General features: G+C 41.4%; 2 protein-coding genes across 2 annotated transcripts in view; one reads left to right on the top strand and one right to left on the bottom strand.

Annotated features, from left to right (window-relative positions):
- Window positions 1–1,031: 1,031 nt before the first annotated feature.
- Window positions 1,032–11,493, bottom strand: LOC139726893 (eukaryotic translation initiation factor 2 subunit 2-like). The gene is made up of 8 exons (XM_071637891.1): window positions 11,306–11,493; window positions 9,821–10,019; window positions 8,783–8,880; window positions 8,190–8,376; window positions 7,344–7,414; window positions 4,337–4,485; window positions 4,048–4,190; window positions 1,032–2,576 (listed from the first exon to the last, which is right to left on the bottom strand). Exons 1-8 carry the CDS (start codon window positions 11,339–11,341, stop codon window positions 2,401–2,403), a joined length of 1,059 nt encoding a protein of 352 aa, XP_071493992.1. The 5' UTR covers window positions 11,342–11,493; the 3' UTR covers window positions 1,032–2,400.
- An 8,039-nt stretch (window positions 11,494–19,532) lies between these two features.
- Window positions 19,533–20,207, top strand: part of LOC139725980 (sodium/hydrogen exchanger 8-like) — a 33,181-nt gene continuing 32,506 nt past the window's right edge. Inside the window, exon 1 of the mRNA XM_071637066.1 lies at window positions 19,533–19,750. Coding sequence (XP_071493167.1) covers window positions 19,533–19,750 — 218 coding nt within the window. The remainder of the gene's footprint in view (window positions 19,751–20,207) is intronic.

Raw genomic sequence — 20,207 nt, 5'->3', positions numbered from 1 at the left:
GTCCTCATTAACTGCAGTAACGTTTCAACAGTGTTTATCAACTACACACTACAACATTTCATTGTAGATACTAGGCAATTATTATTTAAATCTGATAATGTAGACTTTCAATCATTCATTTGTGTCAAAGTAAAACAACAAATACACTGAGACTAGTCAACTCAGTATGTACCGGTACTTATCTTTGGTTGCCATAGAAAAAAAAAAAATCAAAAGAAATTCCTGAACATATTGTCTCCTGTCCATCTCCCACCCCTACCCCCCCCCCCAAAAAAAAAAACCCAAACAACAAAAAACAACATAACAAAACCAAGCTACCTGTATGCATGAGTACAACATTACAACATTTGAAGGACCAGCAAGAATGAGATTCGTACATTAGCATTGCCTCTTTTTGCGTGCATTATGTTGGAGTACCTTTTACAAGAGTGTTCCATTCTGCTCACTGTAGGTAGTACAGGTGATGACAGAAAATGTTTTTTTTTGTGGCCTTACTGTACCTCCAATACACCTCAGTACTAGGACCTTGTGGTTAACGACGCCCACAAACTGGAGACGGCTTCTGCCTACTGAAGGGCAGGGAGCCGAGGTGACACAGCAGGGAGTGGGTGGAGTCCAATAAAATAGTTGGGACCTCCACAACTAATGTGGTCTAACTCAAGCCAGTATCTCACATCGCTTTCACCTGCTTACACACTATCTTGCTGCCAAACAAATATTACCTGTAGGCTGGGTCTTTCAAGGAAATATCTGTCAAGCTTGAAAGAGATTTTGATATACTTTCAGAGTAAATAATCATATTGCTCCTCCCTTACCAAGCGAATGACCAACCAAGCCTAAGAGGCAGAGACTCCAACCCCATGCACCTTCTGATCTGAAGATTCTCCCACCTGAACCCCTAACAAACGGGAGACTCCAACGTGATGTGCGCGAAGTCCCATGGGTCATTAGGGTTCTAGATGCTCTCTCGTGCTATCTCAGGCTTATTTTTCAACATATGATGGCACTAAGTAAGTTATAATTCACTGATTCAAATCATATATTATGGCTTATTAAAACTTAATTTCACATATCATATGCAGATACTATCCATGCATGCATTTGAAATTGACTGGCATCTACAAAACCATACAAGCAAAAGACATAGAGCCTGGGCGGGAGAAATTTAATGTCAAGCGGGAGGACAGGAGATCTTGCGAAAATGGGCTTTCGGTGGGAGATCTCCCGTCGAAAAACGGGAGAGTTGGAGTCTCTGAAAAGGTGCATGGACTTCTTTGCAGACTTCACACAATATCACTACAGCTGGAACCGACATCTATGCCATGGAGTAGTGCTGTTGACGGAAATGTTGAATGCAGATGTGTCCACTATTTCTCATCAGACCAAAGAGACATGATATAATATGCCTGTGCATGCTATGCCCTTTTCGACATGACGCCTTTAAATGATGTGGAACCTCACAGCCTCCATGTCTCATAAATGATATCTATACGAGAGAGGCATAGCCATTGTGAATAACACATTTTGCATACATCTCTTTAAGTGACAAATTGGTCGAGTACTAACAACATCTGACACCTGGGCCCTGTTGCATGAAGAAATGCAATCAAACACAAGTCAGAAAAAAATCAAACATAAATCAGGTATCAGCCAATCAGAATGGAGTATTAAGAGAATTGTGTTTAATTTTCTGTCTTTTGTTTGATCTCAACTTTCATGCAACAGGGCCCTGTTTCTTTTTTTAAATGTATCACGGTGAATCTTTTTTTTTTTTTAAATGACACATATTTCTTTATTAGAGTGTGATTTTGATCAGAACAGGTAGAAATGCGTCCCATTCGGGGAGAACATGTTTCTACATGGCATTATACAGATTATATTGTAGTGTGACAGAAACATTCATATTCTTTGCCACCTTTCAGAACACTTTTGATATTTGATGTGGTACAAACGAAATGGTCCTGAGAAATCCCTTTGACTTTGGGCATGTACTTATCTAACATCCACATTGAGGATTCCCAGTAGGAAGAAGGGACCTGAAGGAAAAAAAGGACATTTATCCCATGAAATCAAATACATTTTCATGGATATTTTGTCCAAAATTCTTGTCTTGCCATCTGAGACTTTGGAGAGGTTGCACACAGAGAACCTGAAGAGGTGAAAAGGACACCCCTGATGTGGTACTTCTGCTTGAAAATGCTGTACGAGGGACTATTGAATTGATGATAATTATCAAACTTGAGTCTACAACAGAAGTAAGGTCAAATCTACACTGCATCCATTTGCATTGTGAGGACACAGTACACAGTGAAAAGTCCCTGCTCCTTGAGGTCCTTTCAAAAATATGTGTACGATGATAACAACGATGAAAACGACGTAACAGACGACAACCCGCCGCCATCAGTTCGCCTTGGCACGTATTTGCGCTCGTTTGCCCGTGACGGCCTGGAAACCCGACTTGATGCTGGCGACCGAGCACCGGGACTGACACCTCTCGCACTGGAGGAAGAAGAGTCGGTTCTCTTTGTGGAGGAAGGTCTCGGACGACCGGCAGGTATGACACGTCACGTACTCCTCTGAAAGAATACAGGAAAAATGGGATAGAAGAGACAGGGGTGGGGATTAAAAACTCTTCAAACTTACAGAGGAAGCCAATCCTATCTAAAGGTGACTAGTATATACAATGAACCATCTAAAAATAAGTACAAGGTTCTAAACATAACAAGGAAAGAAATTTTGCAAAGTTGCGGAATTTGCTTTAAAAAAAGATCTATTAGCCATGATCACGTACATGTAAATTCACTGTCACAGATCAAGACTTCAGTACAGATTTGTTCTACAATCTGTCACAATCACTAACACCATCCATCACTGCTACACCTGACAATCTTTTATGTACTTTTTCCTCTTAAGCAAACATTCCCAGAATAACTATTTCCATACTGGAGCTAATACTAATTACATCTTCTTAGGATTTGCATCCCCCATCACCCAAGTGTGTGAAACAGAGAGATTTAGTGCAACCAATGTAGTTTCTACTGGAACAAAAAATAAAGAATAAACAAAAACAATTCAGCAATAGTCCAGGAGAGAAGTGCCAATCAAAACTTAAAGAATATACACAAAACAAAACAAAAAAATTCTGGTTCCATGCAACCCATGAGTACACATTCTTTTTTACCACTACACATGTCTATGGTTTCTTAGTATTAAATATTTTTCGCTGGCTCAGGCACTGTATATATGTGACCATGCGTCACAAACAAACAAAAAATGCAGGCACTGATTTAGTGCGAGGACTGAAAATAGGTGAAATGGGGCAACCTAATCAATCTTGAGTTTTTCATAATTTCTGAAAGAGCAAGTCTTCTTCTACATTATGGTAAAGTTTGGGATCATGAAACAAACAAGAACTTGTGTTTTCAGCAGTTTTTCTCGAACATTTTTTGGTAAAACAGTGTGATCAGGTGTTTCTCATAGAGTCCTCTTTTCATTTCTTAAAAACCCTGTTGATAATCTTAACTTTCAACTCCAATAACTTTGAAAAGAATGATGCTGCTGCATTGAAAGTTGGCTTTAATAATCTACAGAATGTGTTAATGAAGCATGCTCAATTTCAGCCAAATCTGATAATCCTCTCATTGTTGTTGCTCCAGTGGTCAACATCCTGTTTTTTGTTCCATTCATCACACAGCTGGCATAGCTTGGTAAAGATTAAGCCCTTGAATAGACTCTTGTACTTTAGAGCCTGTCTTCCTTGTTCAAACCCTCCAGAGTGTGTACCTGCTTTCCAATATTTAGATACCGGTAGTTTAGGAGAGTCCATTTGAATTGAGTTGTACATCATTTTAAAGCTTAGAGTCTGCTCTTTCAGAATCTGCTCTTAACTACAAATCCATGTCTGGCGACTTTTTGTTGGTTTTGTGGTGCATGGCCACATATGACGTTAACATTGCTATGACTGACAAGCTACTAGTATCAAATCTTGAATGCACTGTGAGATATATGCTACCATAGATTAAAAAAATATATTAACAGAGTACTCACTGATATATCTCCTAAGCACACTTTCCATCTGTTTCTGCTGGAAGCGCCCCTTGATGATCAGCTGGTTGTTACCATCGATGGAGCCACTGGTTCCCAGTTCAGCTAGCAGGAAGTTCAAAAGATGCTCGGTGGGCCTGTGCAACCTGGGAAGAGAGAAAAACCACTCTTTCATTTGGCACGAGATCCAACTTGACAATTCTGTATCACTGACGCCCACAAACATCAAATGCTAGAAGACAAGTTGCTTGACAACAAAACTTTCGGACTTCTACAACTACTCTATACTCACATTTTGCAAATTTCTGTGAAGTTGACAAAGGAACTCTTCTTGGTTCCAACCCTGACGACCTGCGGTGGCCTCATGATGAATCGCTTCTTCTCACCCGTCACCATGTCTGGATTCTTTGACCTCATGATATCGAAGACTCTCGTCAGTAGCTGTGGACAAGACACAAATGTGGAGCATCAAGACAAAGTTTCAAAGAATAGATAGAGAGTGTGATGCTCAATAGATTTGTCCTTGTGTGGCAACAAGCATCAAGGAGCGAGAGAGATTCAGTGAAAATCTGGGACCATGTCTTGGTAGTTTTCAGGAAAAACAGGATTCAGCATCAGCGTACACAATTTCATAGGGAAAACCTAAAGTATGTATGGAAACAATCTGCAAAAATACACAGAATTTTACAGGTAAAACTCAAGGACTGTATGTACCAGGCATGAGGCAGAGAAAAGTGAAAAAAGAGGAGGGACTTTGCGAGGGAGCGGAGCGACCAAGCGGGGGGAGGGTGTGTGAGGGGGGTGTCCCCCCTCACACGGTGAGGACTTTCTGAAATTTAAGGTATGAAAAAACTCATTTTAATACATTTTACAACTGAAATTTACTATTGTTATGAGGTACATTTTACAGAGAAACATGGTGATAATTGAACTCATGAATGACACTTGCAAAATCTAAAGGAAGGAATAGTATGCTTAACTGTTATACCTAGGACCTACTCAAATGTGAGGCCATAATAAATCACAGTAATGTACACCAGGTGACGTCTTGCTGGATTCAGTTCATACGGGTACAAAAAAAAAAAAAAAGGTGTTATAAATCACAGCTTAGCATTGCCATTGTTGGCTGTCTTTACCTTAGTCCATTAACAGTTTACAGTGTGCAGACCAGGCAAAGTATTGCTGATCTTGGTCCATGTAGAGAATCATGTATGTATAGACAGCTGAAAATTAATCATACATGCAGCTCAGCATTGTTGACCGTCTCTAAGTCCATGCAACAGCTAGACTATACCTTACAGGAGGTACAAAAATTTGTAGACCCGGTTAAGTCCATACACAGCTAATGTAGACCAAGCAAAACTTAATGAAGTATTGTTAGATGAAGTCCAGAATGTAAAGCGAATCCTTGCGGCGGATGATGTATGACAAGTTCCAGGTCCCGAGGAAGTCGACTGACTCGCTGGCCTAGAAGACGAAACTGGTTCTGGGAGATCAACTTCATATTCCAACCACTGCCACTTGAATTTACTGTATTGGAGACATCTTTGTCAATATCCGCTACACGAGGCCCGAGGGTCATCCTTATCGAGGGTCTTCATTTTCTCGTTGAAGAAAGAAATATTCTCACCGGTCCACAAAATCACGATGGCAAATGTAGGTCACGCCAACGTAATCAGCGGGATACAAAAGCAGCGCATCGCGTAGACAGAAAGATCCGTCTGTCCGGAGGACTCTTCATATTTTGCCATACCGCTGTCCTCCGTATACGGAGGGGATCCGTGAAGCCAGACGCAGTCTCCGCGGAACATTCCCCGATGGACAGATACAGACCGATCTTTCGGTCAACGCATCGCGCTGAATGCTGCGGCAGCATGCATGCCGAAGTTCCTTGATAATACGCAGCTACAGCCTCACACATGTGTGCATCATATCACACCACACTGCAAGCTACAGTAGCTAGAAGTTGATCGACACGCACGTTTCACATCCATTTCACGCATCATCGTGCATGCAACATCGCACAAGCTGCCGCTGCCCGCTGACAAATGCACTCATCACCATTCACACAAGGCGAGATATGGTGGCTGCAAAAAAAAAAAGAAAAAAGAAAAAGAGGAAAATCACGGAAATTTTCCCGACTCTGCATTTTCCCCCCAGAATTTCAAAATCCGTGGAAATCCGCGGATCCGCGGAGAAATCTCATGCCTGATGTACAGAAAGAACCTGCAAAACAGATTTACAATTGCTTCCCATGGACAGACTGCAATATATACTGTAGAAGTAGATATTTTTGTGGGACTAATATTTTGGGCTCGGCTGAGTAACATGAACTTTCATATTTTCAATTTTGCAGATGGTTATAGCAATTGAGTGAGCACTTCAAACAGCTCACCACTGCCAAGGCAGTGAAGAGCTTTGTCAGCACATGTACAAAGTAACTGGCCCTCATTACGAATTCATGTGATTTTTTTTTTCGCTCGTTTTATGTCACGTGAAATGTGCAGAAAATTCCACTTTTACAACAATTTATACGCATATGACAGGGGTCCCAACATTTGCACATCAAAATTGGGGAGGTTCTAAAACATAAACCAGGAGATACTTTTGTGTCACATGCATTGTGTGAACAGAAAAAAAAAAAATCCAAAATCAGGGAGACTTTCATATCATCTTGTTGGGAAATAAAAAATATCTCAGCTTTTGAGGGAGACTTGACAGCTCTGATACGGGTATGTGCGTTACAGAAAAAGCTGTAAGATACCAGTGATGAAGTGCACAAGACATGCGGATGAAGGTATACTTCATATGCAACACATTATTCCTATTTTTAGTAATTTTGTAGGCATCTCTGATTAACTTTTCATCTGCCATCATGCTGTCCCCAACAATCATTACAATGTACATGGCAAATATTTGTTTCATGTTCATGACAAATAATGCTGTATTATATTGTCTAACTGGGGAGAAAAAGTAAGGGAGTATGAAATTCGATTTAAAATACACAACCTGCTAACCTGATTCTTAAAAATCAATATACTGGTAAACACAAGCTTGAAAGTGGGCTAGAAAAGAGACGAGCAATTGTAAATCACATGCGTCAGATACAACAAATTGTAGTCTGATCAAGCAATATGAACAGGAAGTGGGGATCACAGAGGTCAATGATAAATGCTTGTGACTAATATTACAGTAACAACAACAACAACATTGACAAAAATAGTAAAACTTCTCCAACTTTGTGGTACTTGTTGCCGGTTGGCAATAATGAGAATAACATTCCCCCTCCCTCCACTCACCTCATCATATGTGTAGTCTCTTTCTGTGCCTGCCCAGGTTGTGCCGCTTGTATCTTTCAACTCTGAATCCTCTACATAGCCAAAAAATAATTGGGGGAAACAAGTTATGAGAATAATTATGGTACAAATAAAATATGATCTAGTAGTCATGGTTTCAAAACCATTATCTGTATCTGCTGTGCTTTAGATAATCATCGCCAATTCTGCTCACAGAATCACACAATGTCCTAAACAATTTCAAAATTGTAAATCTCCCTTTATGGAATGAGACAAAATTTATCTCACATATATGTCACTTGAAATTTCGAAAGATGGCCACTCTAAAAGAAGTGGACAATAAATGTCAAAGGGAATGGAGCCCACAATTTTATTTCAATGCTGTTGTGATGTAAATTTCTAACTCCTTTGGCACAGAAATTAAAACATCCTATGCCACGATGTAATCTGAAAACTTATTTATCTGAAGGTTTTCATTACTAACTCATGGCATTACTGCCTTTCATTAGTGTATATGCGCACTGGATAGCCACTCCACAAGTTTTCTGGCCTTGTAATGCTTCTGTCCTTCTTGTTCAGAGAGTGGATCACTTTCCTCATTATGAATCTCGGCAGCTCCTATTTTACTGATTTTCTGTTTTCACCTCAGTAGAAAAACAGTTAAATTGCAATTTTTATACGAAGTAAAAAAAAAAGAAAGAAAACACCCACACACACACACACACACACACAATAAACAGGTGAAAAAGAAAATCTGACACACTGGCAGCGTTCATATGATAGAGACTTGATAAAATAAACTGTAGATGGGACAACAGAACATGTGCTACCCTAAGAAGTCTGACTGACCGTCCACTTTCTGGCCGTCGGTGGCGGTGTCCTCCCCCTCTCCTTCCATGTCCTCCGTGCGCTTCTTCTTCTTCCTCTTCTTCTTCTTCATGAGTGTGATGTCGATGTCCTCCATCTCAGGCAGGGTTTCTGCTGGCTGCGTCGTGTCCGGCTCTGGCTCCACCTTACTGCCCGAGTCATCCACTTCCTGCAAAACAAGAAATGTGAGCTCTGATGAGTACTAATACTTAGCACATCTTGAGATAGCATGTTGGCAGAAGTAATCACATAATCACAATACATCAGTTCTAATGTGATACCCCTTGGTGGACTTGCATCATCCAAATTGGCACTGATTACAGTTTCAAGACAAATTATTTTCTTGATGCACATTTCAAATGCCTCAACATCCATTCACAATCTCCTAATCACCTCTCTGTGGAGTAGCAAAGAAAGTGATGGGCAAAATCTGCTCTTCAAACAAAAGATCAACATAAAGCACAGAAAAACAGAAAAAAACAGAAAAAACATATGGAACAAAACAACACAAACAGCATGTCAATCGCACTAGTAGAGCTTTTAAGAGGCAATCAAAAAATTGAGATCTCACGTACTGGCAGTGCTGCATCAAGGCCGTCCATGTTGAAGGCAGTCTTCTTCTTTTTCTTCTTCTTCTTCATTGCTGTGAAGTCTTCCAGGTCGAAGTCATCGACTAGAGAGAAAAGGAGTCAAATTTCAGTCTAATGGAAGCACAAAACTTGAATGGCTGTTGACTTTAATTCAGTATCAATGAGTACACCAACGAGGCATTTGTACTCAAGTCACTGATAATAAACTTGTATGGTAAATTTTTGTGTGCAGAAATAAGTAAAATTTGAATGACACGCAAACATAGGCCTATTGCCCTTAGAAATCATCCAATTTGCAAAGAATGTTGTTATGTTAATGGGTGGTATTGACATAATTGCTTTGGACGATTTTCTGAATTGTTAAGCAATGATTGCATTTTCATTGGGTTCAACTGTACTCTGTATGTACACCATTTGAACTCTTGCCTGAAACATGGACCTCTGACACAATCAGTTTGTGATACAGTTGTATATTGTGTTAGTGCATTCCTGGGCATTATCAATGTGATATGTTGGAGGTGAAGTGTATAAAACCTGTTTCAGAAATTATAAATCAGCAAACATATGAAGCAAATGACTTCTAATCCCCAAGTAGGTGTGAAGTGGGCCACTGAGGCACAGTTGTAATGAAATAGGCACTCACATGGTGTTTACAGGGACAAGAATTAGATGCTCTGAGCATGCAATCATTCATGTGAACACAAACATTAAAGTTCTGACACAACATAATCCCAAACTTGCATCATCCAGTTTGGCCGCAGTCACAGCCATCAAGATGTACACACAAATGAAGCTGTAGATAAAGCTGTGGCACACATCGACATGTACCAAGACAATGTGTGCATGAGATTTACATTTAGTCTTTTCACAATGAATAACAAACTGATATTAAATATAACAGTCTGTTTCCTTGTGAATAAATAACTGAAAATAACCATCCCTATCAGTTCACCATGATATACATGCAGGTAATCACCCCTTCGATTGTGAATATTCTTGTAAATATGACTTGTAATTAATTACCTGTTGATGATTTTGACTTTTCTGTGGTTTCTTCCCCATCAGCATCCGCTGCTGGTTTGGTTGCCGTAGTAACTGTGTCAGCGCTTTCACCCGTTTCCCCCTTTGCCTCTTCATTTTGGGTCTCACCACCGAGCGCAGCATCGAGGTCGAACGGCGTCTTCTTCTTTTTCTTCTTCTTCTTCATTGAAGGATCAAAGATCTGTGAAATAAATTTCGCAAAATGGTAGTTTATTCTTAGCTGTAATCATAACTGATAAACGAGTCAGCTAGCATGGCAACAATAAACAACGCCACTTGTAATTGCTCTCTCTCTCTTATACGCAAACCACACCACAATGTTCATATTTTTCTGTTTGCACAATATACAACAGGTGTATGTTGCAAGGTGCCACATAACCCCGACGTGGGGCGCTGTAACTGTGTGTCGAGGTCGCTGGTGCGGTTAGGTGCCACACTGATATCAGTACAAAGTATGCAATGTATCCAAAGAAACAGGCTGAAGTTTTCACGCCTGCGAAGTGAAAGCTGATGACTTTGAGGGACAAACAACTGCACTGAATGAACACGAAATGCAGAGTTTGCTGAAGACGTCTGGTCGGAACACTTTTCTTCTCTCCCGAAGAGATATTCTTCCTCGGCAAAAAGGGTTAGGGCAAGCTTTGATCGAAGAACTGGGAGAACCAATGTAAATTTACACTATGAATAGAATGATGACATGACTATGTATGGTCAAACCCATTCCCCACGAGCTGCCAGGGCCTGGTGTCCAGGCAGGCTTAATTTACAGTTTCTGCCATTCCTGGATTTTACACTAGAATCTGTAACTGTTAGATTCTAGCCGTTAGATCTTCTAAAAGTAAAACATACACACACACCCGCACACACAAAAAAACCCCAAACAAACAAAAAGTAGATTGCTACTACTCACTACACTGTACACTAGCCAGTAAATTACAAACTAGATTTCTATCTGTCAACAATACAACATGTCTTGTCGGCTAAATCGTGATATATATCTGTCCCCTCTTGTTCTGCGTGTGCGTCTTCACTATGTGCAAACAAAGTCCAGTATGGAGGTTGAAAGCAGTCACTGATGGCTATGACGAAATGAATGGCGGTGAATGGAGTCCGGAGTGGTGGACTATTTCACGATGATGTCGTCTTGTCTCTAACTTCTCTGACCAGCTAACGACAACGTTAACGTGTTAAACCGACGCTTCCGACATACTGTAGTACAAGACAAGCAAGCAATTTTAAAGAGTAAAATAACGTTACTTCACCGTGTGTTCACACAATCACGCCCAATCACGTTCTCCTTACAGATGATGTGGAGCCGCGGCCGAGGGTCCTTGGGATTTTTTGCCATCTAATTCACTGACACTGCCGCCTTTCATACAAATTCTTGGGGCCTACAACCACCAACATTCTAAAACATATGCCAATCTACACACAATTCTCAATGAGTTGTGCAAACGAAAATCTCACCGCTTCCACTTGATCGTCTTGAACTTCGTCTACCATCTTGTATCTTGCTGATTTTTCACTTCTGTGATGAGCAAAGCGGGTAGAGTTGCGAAAGTCTGCAATTTGCTGCCGTATATTCCTATCGTGATTCTGTAACGATAGATTTCAGGATATTTATAGGCCTATAACGGTAGACCAGCAAGCTCCCAGCTGAGATAGTCGGCTTGTACCTGATGCAATATACATCACACTCACAGCACACACATTACACATGTATGCAATAATCGCAACGTGCGGCATGCACAAAAGCCAGTTCCCGTTGCAACGCTGCGTGCATAGGATCTCGTGTCGTGGGTAGGTCAAGTCGCGCACCACATCGTAGACTGGACACAGAGGAGTAGCGCGCCACGAGCGGTCAAACAGCGCGAGGTATTGCATCAGATTTTAGAGAGCCCCACGCCACACACGTGTAGCGCTAGGGCAGCGTACGATACACACTCCTGCACAAACTGGACGGGACTTAGCCGCAAAAATTGCGGTGATACAAATTTTACATCTTATTTTGATTGCTGATTATTTGTAACAAGCGCAATGTATTCTACCAGTATGTTTCAGTGGTCGATTATAATGCACTGATACAGTCTGCAAGAATCGTAACTAAATTCGTGACTGTTACTGATCTTGATGGGTTTGTTTTGGGTGTTTTTTTGTTCCAGTTGGGCTGTGATTCAAAATACAATAGGAAATCGATGATGTTGCTCATAAATGAAAACATAAACCAAGAAAATGCAAAATGGGCAAACGAAGTCATTTCCGGCATTTATCAATATGCCTACTGCAAGACGTATCTGATATTTTCACCTCTTTCCATTTACGTGTGACACTATTATGTTCATTATCTATCTTCTTAATTCTTCTTTTTTTAAAATCTACTCTGCATGAGGCTAAGATGTCCCGCCTGGATCTGTTAGGCCTACTTAAGTTTATCTCACGTAATTTCCTCCCTTTCATATTTTCGTTTTTTTTTCACTTTTTTTTTCGTTTTCTTTCTTTCTGTATTCATTCTATCCACATTTTCGCATTTATTCAAAGCTCGTCACCCCCTCCCCTACCTTCAAACTTCTGATCGAGGTACCCACATACCTAAATCATTGTCTTTTGAAGCTTTTTGAGTGGGTAATAATCTTAGGCTTACCTGTATAACGTCTCTTCGTGTAGACCTACTAATCATAGACAAGAATCTACTGTTCTCCCAGTTAAATTCATGTGCTTCATGTGTATCTTTAGATATGTGTCTAATTTCAATCACTTTCACCGTACTTCCCTACTTTGGCAAAAGGAAGCAAGTGACATCGAGTACAAATGCTACAAATGAAGAAAATATGTTTTTGGGTAGGCCCTTCAACATGGAAATTTGTGATCCTCAGAAATAGGCCTAATGGCGGTATTCGTGCACATACGGTGATGCATTTATGACACTTCGAAGAATTTTGATATTCCCATAAGAAACTCATTATTATGTAACTTGCTTCCTTTTGCCAAAGTATTATAGATTTGTAGCAAACATAAAAATGGAAAAAGGAAGCAAGTGACAATCATATCAAAAGGATGTCACTTAAATTGCTTCCTTTTGCCGAAGTTTTTCAGAATGTGTGCAAATATGAATAATTTGGCAAAAGGAAGCAAGTGACAATCATATCATATGAGGTTGTAACTTGCGGCTTCCTTTTGCCAAAGTATTTCAGATTTTTAGCAAACATGAACAATCTGGCAAAAGGAAGCAAGTGACAATCATATCGTGAGAATGTTACTTGCTTCCTTTGGCCAAAGTATAGATTGTGTGAAATGATTTGGCAAAGGGAAGCAAGTGACAATCATATCATGAGGTGCAACTTGCTTCCTTTTGCATTTTTTTCATGCAATTGTGCACTTGCTTCCTTTTGCCACCCGAATATCTAAGAAATGGGCCAAAATCGTAACTTTGGGATTTTTCAGTTTAATAGAGCATGCCTCAAATATAGCCTATGCCAAATCAATAAAAAAGTCAATATCCGTAAGAATGTCACTTTCTTCCTTTTGCCAAAGTAGGGCAGCGTATAGTTGTACTAGATCTTTGTTTGTTGACAACCAGAGATCCCTCTGGTTTCTCCCTCCTTCCTTCTCTGTTATTTCATTGTTTGTCCTGTCTTAATACGTTCTTGTTTACTGTGAGCATCTCTTACCTGTGTGTGTGTTTGTGTGTGTGCGCGTGCGTGCGTGCAGGGGCGTCACCAGCTTCTTTCAAAGGGAGTGCGTTTATAAGAGCTTGCTTCCAAAAGGCGCTATCCATTGAAAAATGATGGATTTATAACATTATGTATAGCGCCTTTTGGAAGCAAGCTCTTCATTTGTGGTTCCATTTCCAGGTTTCATCAGCTAATAACTTTTTTCTTTCGTTTTATGGTCTGAAGGGGGTGCGATCGCACCAACTCACCCCCCACCCCCCGCGTTAACGCCATGGTGTATGTGTATAAACGTGTGTCAAAGTGTGCTTGTGTGCGTGTTGTTCCGTACCAACATTCTGTTGTATTTTTGATAAAGGCCTACTCGAGTGGCCCACATTCCTTCAAACTTGTCTTTTATACGGTCCCTTTTTTCCAGTTATTTTGAACAATTTGTTCCATAAGTACAGTATACCCCTTGCACATTTATTGTTGTAATAAATTTTACGTTTTGTTTTCTTTTAATCTGTTCGATAACAATCGTGTTATATTGGAAATAGAATTTGATTTGAATCGATAGGCCTAAAGTGAATTGATCTCCCGGCTGGACCCATTATGTTTGAAACAATGTATTTGTACGGTAATTTTAACGTTGCCAATAAATTGAAAACTGTTAGTTTGAATAATCCGAATGAAAACAAACAAAGAAACAAATTATAAACTCAGGCTTGTATAGTAACATTTAGGGTGATCTTCTGAGTTTGATCAATTAATATTGCTCTTATACCTCAGCAATAATCGAGGCTTGCTTGGTATAGGGCCTATGGCACAGAAAGATTGTCATGATATATTATTCCCTGTAAAAATGATACGCTATTGTATAATTTTTTGGCATGCATGGAGGTGACATTATACTTTGAAATAATCATGGGGTGAGGTCAGACCTGAAAAAAAAAATGCAAATATGACCCAAGTTTGATGGTAAGTCACTCAATTTTTATTTCATTATACCATGATTGGAAAGGTGTATTATCATTACGTCACGTTCGCCTGCGATCCTGCAGAGCAAACACAAAACGGCCTTGCTGTTCCGTTGAAATCTTCGGACGTCCGCTGCAGCTGGGATGGGTCCATGCCCACATGATTATTATATACACACGTTTTTAAAAGTGTGCGTGTGTGGGAGGGGTGGGGGCAGTTTATCATTTCTGGTGCCACTTCCGGGTTTCATGAGCTAACAAGAAAAAGGTCTTTAGCGCAACCTTCTGGTGACCCTTCCGGCTTCTTCAGCAGACAAGAAAAAAAAAAAAAAAAAAAAAAAGGGGGGGGGGGGGCCTTACCCGAGCTTCTTATAAATACCACTTCCAGGTTATATTTGCCTAGCAAAAAAGAAGAGAGAAAAAATGGGCCTCTGGTAGGCCCTACTCCTTACAACAGGCTTCCAACAAAACAACAACAACAACAACAACTACTACTACAACAACAACAAACCTTAATCACATTTTTTTTTTCTGATGCCACTTCCGGGGTGAAAAAAAAAAGTCAAAGGGGGAGGGGGTGGGGGCGGGGGGACCAAGTGGTTAGACCTATGTATTCCTGTGTCTTATGCGGAAAACAAAAGTGCACAGGGGGATCTCGAAAGAAAAAAAAAAGCCTCTGCTACCACTTGCCATCGGCTTCCAAAACAACAACAACAACAACAACAACAACAACAACAACAACAACAACAACAACAACAAAACTGAATTACTATTTTGTTGTTGTTTCTGGTGCCACTTCGAGGTAATAGTGTGTGTGTGTGTGTGTGGGGGGGGGGGGGGGGTTAGTAGGCAAGTGGTTATGACCCGGCCCTTACTATGTAAATGCAAAAAAGTGGGGAACCTCGAGCCCCCCGTTTTGCGCCGGCCCCGATCCTTGACATCTCCGATCGAGTGTTGCTTGGAATTTTTGTTTCCATTGTTAAAGGTCCAAGGGCGTCCATACTAGAGTCTCTCAGCCACATCTTGTGAAACATCCCATGCAGTTTAGATTTATCCTTTGTCGTTTGAACATTTACTTACAAAACGTGTCATGATGAACAACCAAACTTTAATACAAAGTGAGCTATCAATCTTGCCTGGCATGGCACCACTGTGAGCCTGAATGTTGAATTCAGAGTGATTTTGAACTTGTCACACAATATTTCGAGATTTTCTGCCCTTTCCTCGAATGCATGGGCGTCACCAGGGGGGGTGCGTTGGGTGCGAACGCACCCCCCTTCAGATCCTATTAAAAAAAAAAAAAAAAAAAAAATCAGTCTGCGAGCGACCTCAACGCCGGACGCTAAATAATCATTCTTTTCTATTTTTTTTTATATATATTTTGCACCAGGGACCAAAAAAAAAAAGAAATTAAAAATTCGTTGTCAAAAACAATTCGCACCCCTGGTTCTGGCAGCAATAATTTTATACATATCTACTATTTATCGACCGGCGTTACTGTACTTCCGTACGATACGGAGCAGGGGATGCTCTAAAGTGCAGATTTTGGACATCCTTCCCCCGCTTGGTCACTTCGACGCCACCTCGCTAGTCATACCTCCCCCAGTCATGGACATAAACCGACATCCTTGACTACCAGTGGCGGATCCAGGGGGAGGGGCGCATCGGGCGTTCCCCCCCCCCCTCCTCTTAATTTCCAAAGCGAAAAAATATAGCTTCAAACGGCAGTTTTTGGACTCTTAAATGTCAAAATTTTCAAGCTCGCTCGCTCCGCTCGCTTCGCATTTAGTCGTAATGCCATTCTCCTGAAGTTGCTCCCAGTAATTGCCGGCAGTTGCGCCCGGTGCGCCCCCCTTAATTTCCAAAGCGAAAAATATACCTACAAACGGCAGTTTGGGGACTGTAAAAATAATGTCACAATTTTCAAGCTCTCTCGCTCCGCTCGCTCGCATTTAAATTCTCTTGATATTGCTGCCAGTAATTGCCAACAGTTGCGCCCGGTGCGTCCCCCTTAATTTCTAAAGCAAAAAACAGATATAGCTTCAAACGGCAGTTTTGGGACTGTAAAATGTCAAAATTTTCAAGCTCGCTCGCATTTAATCTTTATGCAATTCTTCTGATGTTACTGCCAGTAATTGTCAGCAGTTGCGCCCGGTGCGCCCCCCCCCCCTTAATTTCCAAAGCGAAAAAATATAGCTACAAACGGTAGTTTTTTACTGTAAAATGTCAAAATTTTGAAGCTCGCTCTCTTCGCTCGCATTGAATCGTTATGCAGTTCACCTGATGTTGCTGCCAGTAATTGCCAGTAGTTGCGCCCGTACGTGCGCCCCCCTTGATTTCCAAAGCGAAAAAATATGGCTAAGAACGGCAGTTTTTGGACTGTAAACATTTTCAAGCTCGCTCTCTTCGCTCGCTCGCATTTAATCGTTATGCAGTTCACCTGATGTTGCTGCCAGTAATTGCCAGCAGTTGCGCCCGGTGCGCCCCCCCCCCCTTGATTTCCAAAGCGAAAAAATATGGCTAAGAACGGCACTTTTTGGACTGTAAAATGTAACATTTTCAAGCTCGCTCTCTTCGCTCGCTCGCATTTAATCGTTATGCAGTTCACCTGATGTTGCTGCCAGTAATTGCCAGCAGTTGCGCCCGGTGCGCCCCCCCCCCTTAATTTCCAAAGCGAAAAAATATGGCTAAGAACGGCAGTTTTTGGACTGTAAAATGTAAAATTTTCAAGCTCGCTCTCTTCGCTCGCTCGCATTTAATCGTTATGCAGTTCACCCGATGTTGCTGCAACTGCAGTAATTGCCAGCAGTTGCGTCTGGTGCGCCCCCTTGATTTCCAAAGCGAAAAAATATGGCTAAGAACGGCAGTTTTTGGACTGTAAATGTAAAATTTTCAAGCTCGCTCTCTTCGCTCGCTCGCATTTAATCGTTATGCAGTTCACCTGATGTTGCTGCCAGTAATTGCCAGCAGTTGCGCCCGGTGCGCCCCCCCCCCCCCTTGATTTCCAAAGCGAAAAAATATGGCTAAGAACGGCAGTTTTTGGACTGTAAAATGTAAAATTTTCAAGCTCGCTCTCTTCGCTCGCTCGCATTTAATCGTTATGCAGTTCACCCGATGTTGCTGCAACTGCAGTAATTGCCAGCAGTTGCGTCTGGTGCGCCCCCCTTGATTTCCAAAGCGAAAAAATATGGCTAAGAACGGCAGTTTTTGGACTGTAAATGTAAAATTTTCAAGCTCGCTCTCTTCGCTCGCTCGCATTTAATCGTTATGCAATTCACCTGATGTTGCTGCCAGTAATTGCCAGCAGTTCCGCCCGGTGCCCCCCCCCCCTTAATTTCCAAAGCGAAAAAAATATGGCTAAGAACGGCAGTTTTTGGACTGTAAAATGTAAAATTTTCGAGCTCGCTCGTTCCGCTCGCTCGCATGTAATCGTTATGCTCTCCTGATATTGCTGCCAGTAATTGCCAGCAGTTGCGCCCGATGTGCCCCCCCTTAAATTCCAAAGCGAAAAAGTATAGCTACAAACGGCAGTTTTTTTTACTGTAAAATGTCAAAATGTTCAAGCTCGATCGCTCCGCTCGCTCGCATTTAATTGTTATGCAATCCTCCTGATGTTGCTGCCAGTAATTGCCGGCAGTTGCGCAAAATATGGCTCCAAATGGCAGTTTGGGGACTGTAAAATGTTACAATTTTCGAGCTCGCTCTCTTCGCTCGCTCGCATTTAATTGTTATGCCATTCACCTGATGTTGCTGCCTGTAATTGTCAGCAGTTGCGCCCGGTGCGCCCCCCCCCCCCTAATTTCCAAATCAAAAAAAAAAATATGGCTACAAACGGCAGTTTTTAGACTGTAAAATGTCAAAACTTTCAAGCTCGCTCGCTCCGCTCGCTCGCATGTAGTCGTTATGCCATTCTCCTGATATTGCTGCCAGTAATTTGTCGTTTCACACCGTCATTCCATAAGCCATTTATAGGGGGACAACTCCCTCCCACAACCTCCCCCCTTGCTCGTTCCGCTAGTTCGGGCTCGGTCGCGTTCATGACATCAGTGTAAGAATTATTACTAGAAGTTTATTTAGATTATACCATTTATAGGCAAATTGTTCAATGACAATTTACTTCAAAATGTACTGATACCTTAAACAAGTGGGACTGTTTCAAGTCGATAAAACACGCAAAAAACTTGCATCAAATTGCACTACGAGTATTTACAACATCAAAATGCAAAAAGTGCTCACCGTGGGAGGGGGACACTCCCTCCCACATCCTCCCTCTCGCTCACTCCTCTCGCTCCCCCCCCCCCCCCCCCCTCAAGATGAAATCCTAGATACGCCGGTGCCCTTTCCCTGCTTGGCTTCCCTCAAAAAAACCGTAAAAGTCTAGGGATTGAGAGCTTCCTATGTTCCAAATGTCTGTCCAAAAAATCTCGTTACATTTAGTGTCAAAACGCACCCCCCTTGAAAAAAAGCTGGTGACGCCCCTGGAATGACATAATCATAACAAGTATAGGCTGTCATTCGAAAGAGAATCATTATGATAATCTTTGTGCATGATTTTACCAAGAGGAAACTCAGAGAAAAATAGGCCTATTCAATCAAACTCAGATTTCCAAACTTTTTGAAGATGAAAAAGTCATGTGGTATCTCAGTCAATATTGAGTCACTTAGTCGTAGAGGGAGACATGCACAAAACGCTCCGCAGAGATATCATATACTCGGAGTAATAGATCATCCCACGATCATCCTCTACCCCACCCATACAGAGTTCTGTGGCCCCACCCCTCCCCCACCAGCTTCCTTGTTTGCATCCCATGGTTAGCTTTTCACACACTCTACACACAGAAAGGTGACGTTCTGTTTGTATGCATCGATGGCGACGTTATGTAATGCATGTACTGCGCGATTTTACTGCGTAATATACCGCACCTCAGTCTTCGCATACATAGTTGGCGATCGCAGTGGCTGACCAAAATCACTGATTAGTCTATCGGAGCGAATATAAGAAGTAGAATTTTAGATTAGAGTTTCTTCCCGTTTCTGCAATTCCTGAGCACTCTGTTGGAAAGCAACATGTCAAGAAAGCTGTCTAGTTTCGTGTTGTTGGCAGCTGTTAGTGTTATATGCGGATGCATCGCATATCGGGGAAAAGGCGTCGGGGCTTCGTCCGCGCCAGCAGAGCCTCCCAATCCGAAGCCCTTACCCGGTGCAACAGCGCAGCACGACGCGGCCGTTGATGAAACTGGCTACGATGGAGAGCTCTCGACTTCTCAGGCGGGGAATATGTCGAGGTTAGTTGGATAAAATCTGCATTTCTCACACATTTTTTTATAGTAATATAACTTTTTTTTTTAATTACTTGTAACACATGCCATTAGATGCTAGACGGTACAGTGGTGGTGTATGGTGACATCTTTGTTTTACCTAGACTATAGTATAGTGTAACGGGTACTGGCTGTAGAACATGTGTGTTTATGATGGCTATCTAAATCAGTCCTATGCTGTGACAAGATTGAACATTCAAGATTTGGCATCATGAAGATGATAATAATGATGATGAATATAATTTGCTATTATTAATTTCATCATCAATGTGATGATTATTATGCCTTGTTATCATTCATTTTCATCAAGACATCGTTTAGCTGAGGAGTGATAGTTTGTAATGTTGCATTGTTGGTGATGATGATGATAATGATACTTAACTTAGCATATTAATTTTGATTGATCTGTTGCGACATTTCCTGG

This window comes from Diadema antillarum, unplaced genomic scaffold, assembly GCF_040938485.1.
Source record: "Diadema antillarum isolate AM-2024a unplaced genomic scaffold, OU_Dant_1.0 scf00000017, whole genome shotgun sequence".
NCBI lineage: Eukaryota > Metazoa > Echinodermata > Echinoidea > Diadematoida > Diadematidae > Diadema > Diadema antillarum.
The sequence above is the reverse complement of the archived record's forward strand: the minus strand, read 5'-3'. Positions and strand labels throughout refer to the sequence as shown.